We start from the raw sequence: 5,739 nt of genomic DNA, 5'->3' as shown, positions 1-5,739 counted from the left end.
TTTATCTCTATTTTATTTTTTTTATTTTATATTATTCTCTTCATCTTAACACATAAATTAAAATTACATAAAATTTTACATTGTTCAAGAAAATGATCTATCCAATTTGACAAGACCCCCCCATCAGCAATATTTACTATTTAGTTCTGTGAAAAAAGAAAATGGATGTAAAAAAATTAATAAAATGTAGATCTAAGTATTAAAGTTATAATGGTATATGAGTGTAATGAACAGATAAATTTGATACCAAATGACAAAATAACATTTTACATCCTTATTTTTAAAATGAAAATTAATAACTAAATATTATACATAATTATAATTTCTAAAATTACATTAAATAAATACTGATAATTATACTGATTTTAATATCCAAATTTATGTCAGAAAGAAATTTATAAATGAAGGTGAATTGTGATTTTTTTATGTTATTAGGTTTTTATTTTACAGAAGAATAAATTAATAAATATATAAAATTATAGTAGTAAATTGTAAATCTGAAAAGAAAATAAAAAAAATAGGTGCCACACCTGGTCTAACACTGGCCCAACCACGACCATTCTCCCGCAACGCACTAAGACTAAACAGCACTTCCATTTTTGTATGCAGTCACATTTGATGTGTTATAAGGTTTTGAGGCTCTTAGTGCCTTCAAAATGCCATGTTTCACCTTTTAAGTGGTCATTTATTTTCAATTTGATAATGTGTGAATAAAATAGCTAAAAGTAAATACATACAAAATAATTTATATTTATTTTGTATTTTTTAATATATTAAAGTAATTAATTATCTTATAGTACTAAAAACGGAGACTATTTCTATTTTGGTATCTACTAGTGTAAAAATAGTCCACTTTTATTTTTGGTAATTTTTTCTTTATAATGAATGGACCATATTCTCCACTAACAATACTCTATTAATTTTTTTATTCTCTCTCTACTAGGATTTATTAATTAAATATTAAAACATGTGGAATCTCAAATATTTCTATTATTTTAATATATATATATGTGAAGAAGTAAAATAGAAGGCATAGATCGGAGTATTATTATTAATTATTCCATTAAATTGTTGGTGATGTTTACCAATGAGAGGAAATAATTTTTATAAGTTTAAATTAGGTTGGATTGGATGAAATTAATGTCACTGGATGAGGGGAGACTTAGGTCATCGACCATCTTGTTTCTTAAACCGTGTTTTCAATATAATATTTGTGGTTCTCACGACACTTTTCCATCTCATTTCTTACTTTAGAAAGAATACCCACGTCTCACTATTCATTTTTTAACTATTCATAGATCTCAATTTTATTTTCTGTTCAATTCTTATTTAATTTATTTATATGCTAATTAAATTCTTTTATAATTTTAGAATACGAGATTCATTTAAACTTAATTAAATACTAAAATTAAATTCGTAGATCAATTATTTTCGTCAGAAATTAAATTTTATGCTAATGAAATTGACATGATAAAAAATATAAAAACATGCTATTAAATTAAACAAGAAAAGAAAAAATAAAAAGATATTAAAATGAATAAGACAATAAAAATGACTCTGCGGATAGTAATCTTGAGGATAAAAGATGAAGTTATGTTATATCCTAGCCATTTCATAGGAAAAATTGTCATTTAAATCATAATTTTAGGTGGACTTCTGGTTAGTCACGTGACTTATTAAATCAACCAATTAAATTATAACTTCTATACATTTTTTAATTGTCTCATACAATTGAAATTGTGATGAAATTTGTTGTATCTTTTATATTTTTCGGTCATCATATCTTCACAATTACATAATAATTATTTAAAAATTGACCACCATAATTACGTACACTTTTAAACTATTCAGAAGTTAACCAAATATTAGTATGATTTAAATGACAAATTTCATCAAAATTTTAATTGTATGAGATAATTGAAAAATATACAAAAGTTTTGATTTAAATAATTAATTTGAGATTAATAAGAAGTCAACCAAAAATTATGATTTAATTTGATAATTTTTCCAAATACTGTATTAGACCATTTGTCATTAATTCTCTGGCAAGCCCTTTCATGCCCTTAAGCCTATTTTTGAAAAGAGTAGAATAAGAAGAGAATAGAAGTAGTTAGTAATGCATAGATAAGTGTTGAGAAAAAATTAGTAGCAAGTTTGTATGAAATAAAAAGGAAAGTTGTTGCAAAGTTGAAGTATTGTAGTTAGTAAGTGTTAGAGAAAAAATTAGTACCAAGTTTGTATGAAAGAAAAAGGTTAGAAAAAAGAAAAGAAAGTTTGAAAGTTGTTACAAAGTTGGAAGCAATGTTTTAAAAACCGCGAACCGATAGGTAGTCCGGTCCGGTTCACTCCTTTAAACCACCAATGCATTGAACCGCTGTGAACCGGCAGAACCGGAAACCGGTTTAATATTATTTTGTTTAAAAATTTTTAAAATTTGCTGTTGGTAGGGGTTGAACTCATGACCTCTCTTCTACATAAGAAAACCTCTACCACTCCACCACATGAGCTCATTGAACAATTTGAACATCAAATATTTTTATACATTAACCATTAAATTTTTATCTACAAAAACTAATAATTCATTTTAATTTTATATTCTTTAATATAATTGTTAATTATAATATAAATAATTATCATCCTCTATATTTTAATGATGCTCTACTTAACGTCTATATTATTATTAGTACCATATAAAATTCATTATTTACTATAAATAAATTTTTTATATTACATACTTAATTTATATACCCTAGCTATTGACATCAATGAATATTTTTATCTAAACTTAATACTTAATTCGTATTTAATTATAATATTATTTTACAAAATAAATTTTCTTAAATTAATAAACATCATCTATTTTAATATATAAAAATATTAAATTTCTTAATAATATATAATATATGTGTTTATTATATATTCCGGTTCAACTAATGGTTCGACCAGTGAACCGGTTGAACCAGTGAACCAGTAATGATGCCGGTTCGATTTCTAAAACATTGGTTGGAAGTGTTGTAGTTAGTACTAAATCAAAGTTGAATATCCCAGTATCTTTCAATAATAAAACTGGATTCATAATTAATAATGATGCAATGCTATGTGGGCCCCAGCGTTGTAGTGGTTCCATTTAAAGTTGCAAATATAGACACATAAAATTAATAAAACAGGCATTCTTCGTATCGTTCACGGTCGTTGATATAAATGCAATTGTTATTTTCTACATTTGCACTAATGAATCATTGACATTTAACTGAATATAAAGCCTTTAGATCCTATCAAGAATTTCACAGAGAAGCAAGGTTTGTTGCGTGTTGAATTGTTGTGGTTGTGGATCATATGCAGATTTGGTTTAGGTGAAGAAGAAGAAGAAGAAAGGGGCGATGGCGGGAGGGGCGATGGGTCCCGCCGGAGTGTCGAAAGAGAGGGCGGAGGAGTATAAGGGGAGCGTCACTGCTTACGTCATCGTTGCCTGCGTTGTTGCTGCAATCGGCGGTTCTCTCTTCGGCTATGATGTTGGAATTTCAGGTAATTTATCAATTAATTCGAATTGTTGTTGGAAATTGATGCGAGTTGTGTTGTGTTTGGAAAAGGGGGAGTGACGTCGATGGATGGATTTCTGGAGAAGTTCTTCCCGGCTGTGTATAGAAACAAGCAGCGGGCTCATGAAAACAACTACTGCAAGTACAACAATCAGGGCCTTTCTGCGTTCACGTCGTCTCTCTATCTCGCCGGTCTCGTCTCGTCCCTCGTTGCGTCTCCGATCACGCGCAAGTACGGCCGACGCGGCAGCATCATCTGCGGCGGCGTAAGCTTCTTGATCGGAGCGGCGCTCGATGCCTCGGCGGTTAATTTGATCATGCTCATTTTAGGCCGGATCATGCTCGGTGTGGGCATTGGATTTGGAAATCAGGTACTAATTTATCAATAATTCTAATCTCCAAAACTCTAATTTGTTAATTGTTTATAAAATCTATCAAATTTTTCCAAAAAAATTAATTCTTGCATTTGACCAAATTGAGCTGTTCCTTTTTCATTTTTTAAGTTCAAAACGAATTCATTTAATTATCCACGTTGTCATCGCCACATTAAAACACAGTTACATCAGTATTCAAGCATCCATTGATAACATTAGGATGTGTTCACCTTTCTGGATATAGCAAGATTTAGACTCAATTTTGAGCATTAATAAGTGTTCAATGTGTTTGATACAAATCTTGCTGGCCGCCTGGCCCTAAGAAATCTCCACTTTTCATTTCTTCTATAAATGGTGATAATTGTAGTATCATTGAAATTCACCTCAAGAATCGAGAATGAAATACTATTTCTATCCCTGCTTTTTAGAATTCTCCAACTTCTGGGGGATACTCATCCGCCCACAATAAAAATCTAAATAAGAAAAATTAAAAATATTTCCCACTTATCAAAACCTGGCCTAATTCATGGAAACACCTATGGAATGGTTTATTTTTGTGGGCCCACAAGCTACAATTCTAACCAACTTTCATTTCTAATAAAATCATCTCAAACAAAGTGAACACTATTTTTTATTTTATTTTTATAGGAGTGCGCTAATTTGACACCTAATTAACATAATTTTTTTTATCATAGTAGCATTAACAAAATTAGACTAAATTTCATGATTTTGTAGGCAGTGCCGCTCTACTTATCAGAAATGGCGCCGACTCATCTGAGAGGCGGCCTGAACATGATGTTCCAGCTGGCGACGACGCTCGGGATATTCACCGCCAACATGATCAACTTCGGGACGCAAAAGCTCGAACCGTCGGGTTGGCGCCTCTCGCTGGGGCTGGCAGCTGCGCCGGCCATTCTGATGACGATCGGAGGCATACTTCTCCCTGAAACGCCCAACAGCTTAATTGAAAGAGGATTCGAACAGCAGGGCAGGAAAGTGCTAGAAAAAATCAGAGGAACAAACGACGTGCAAGCCGAATTCGAGGACATAATGGACGCTAGCGAGCTCGCAAACTCAATCAAGCATCCTTTCCGGAACATTCTAGAAAGACGGAACCGGCCGCAGCTGGCGATGGCCTTCTTCATGCCGGCTTTCCAGATATTAACGGGCATCAACGCCATTTTATTTTACGCACCCGTGCTTTTCCAGGCCATGGGACTGAAGGGGAACGCGCCGCTCTACTCCTCAGCCGTGACGGGAGCCGTGCTGGCTGCCTCCACGGTCATCTCCATCGCGACGGTCGACAGACTGGGGCGGAGGGCGCTGCTGATCAGCGGGGGCGTGCAGATGATCGCGTGCCAGGTGATCGTGGCGATCGTGCTAGGCGTGAAATTCAGGGGAGATGGGGAGCTTTCGAAGGTGTATTCGGGGATTGTTGTGGTGGTGGTGTGCTTGTTTGTGATGGCGTTCGGGTGGTCGTGGGGGCCGCTGGGGTGGACCGTGCCGAGCGAGATATTCGCGCTGGAGACGAGGTCGGCGGGGCAGAGCATCACGGTGGCGGTTAACCTGTTCTTCACCTTTGTGATTGGGCAGGCGTTTCTGTCTATGCTCTGTGTTATGAAATTCGGGATTTTCCTATTCTTCGCGGGCTGGATTGTGGTGATGACTCTTTTCGTCTACCTTTTCTTGCCGGAGACGAAGGGTGTTCCGATTGAGGAGATGAGTTTCTTGTGGAGGAGACACTGGTTTTGGAAGAGGTTTATAACGTAGTAGTAATATTTGCAAGTTAACTTGCGTAATAATAATGGAAGAAATCATTTTTCTGA

At 34.0% G+C, this 5,739-nt stretch overlaps 1 protein-coding gene across 1 annotated transcript; it reads left to right on the top strand.

The window, feature by feature from the left end:
* The first annotated feature begins 3,221 nt into the window (after nt 1-3,221).
* STP7 (sugar transporter protein 7) lies at nt 3,222-5,739 on the top strand. The gene is made up of 3 exons (XM_089069842.1): nt 3,222-3,525; nt 3,591-3,910; nt 4,649-5,739. The coding sequence occupies exons 1-3, from the start codon at nt 3,381-3,383 to the stop codon at nt 5,681-5,683; spliced, it is 1,500 nt and encodes a 499-aa protein (XP_088925968.1). The 5' UTR covers nt 3,222-3,380; the 3' UTR covers nt 5,684-5,739.

The sequence above is a fragment of the Salvia hispanica genome, chromosome 4 (assembly GCF_029641045.1).
Source record: "Salvia hispanica isolate PSC_SH4W2 chromosome 4, Shi_PSC_v1, whole genome shotgun sequence".
In the NCBI taxonomy this organism is placed as follows: Eukaryota; Viridiplantae; Streptophyta; class Magnoliopsida; order Lamiales; family Lamiaceae; genus Salvia; species Salvia hispanica.
Note: the sequence above shows the minus strand (reverse complement) of the source record. Positions and strands in the feature narration are given on the sequence as shown.

Bases quoted from the DNA above. Each gene is read 5' to 3' on its own strand.
- STP7 (XM_089069842.1), top strand. From the start codon at position 3,381: ATGGCGGGAGGGGCGATGGGTCCCGCCGGAGTGTCGAAAGAGAGGGCG. The intron at 3,526-3,590 runs GTAATTTATCAA...TGTTTGGAAAAG, and splicing joins CTATGATGTTGGAATTTCAG to GGGGAGTGACGTCGATGGAT. The intron at 3,911-4,648 runs GTACTAATTTAT...ATGATTTTGTAG, and splicing joins GCATTGGATTTGGAAATCAG to GCAGTGCCGCTCTACTTATC.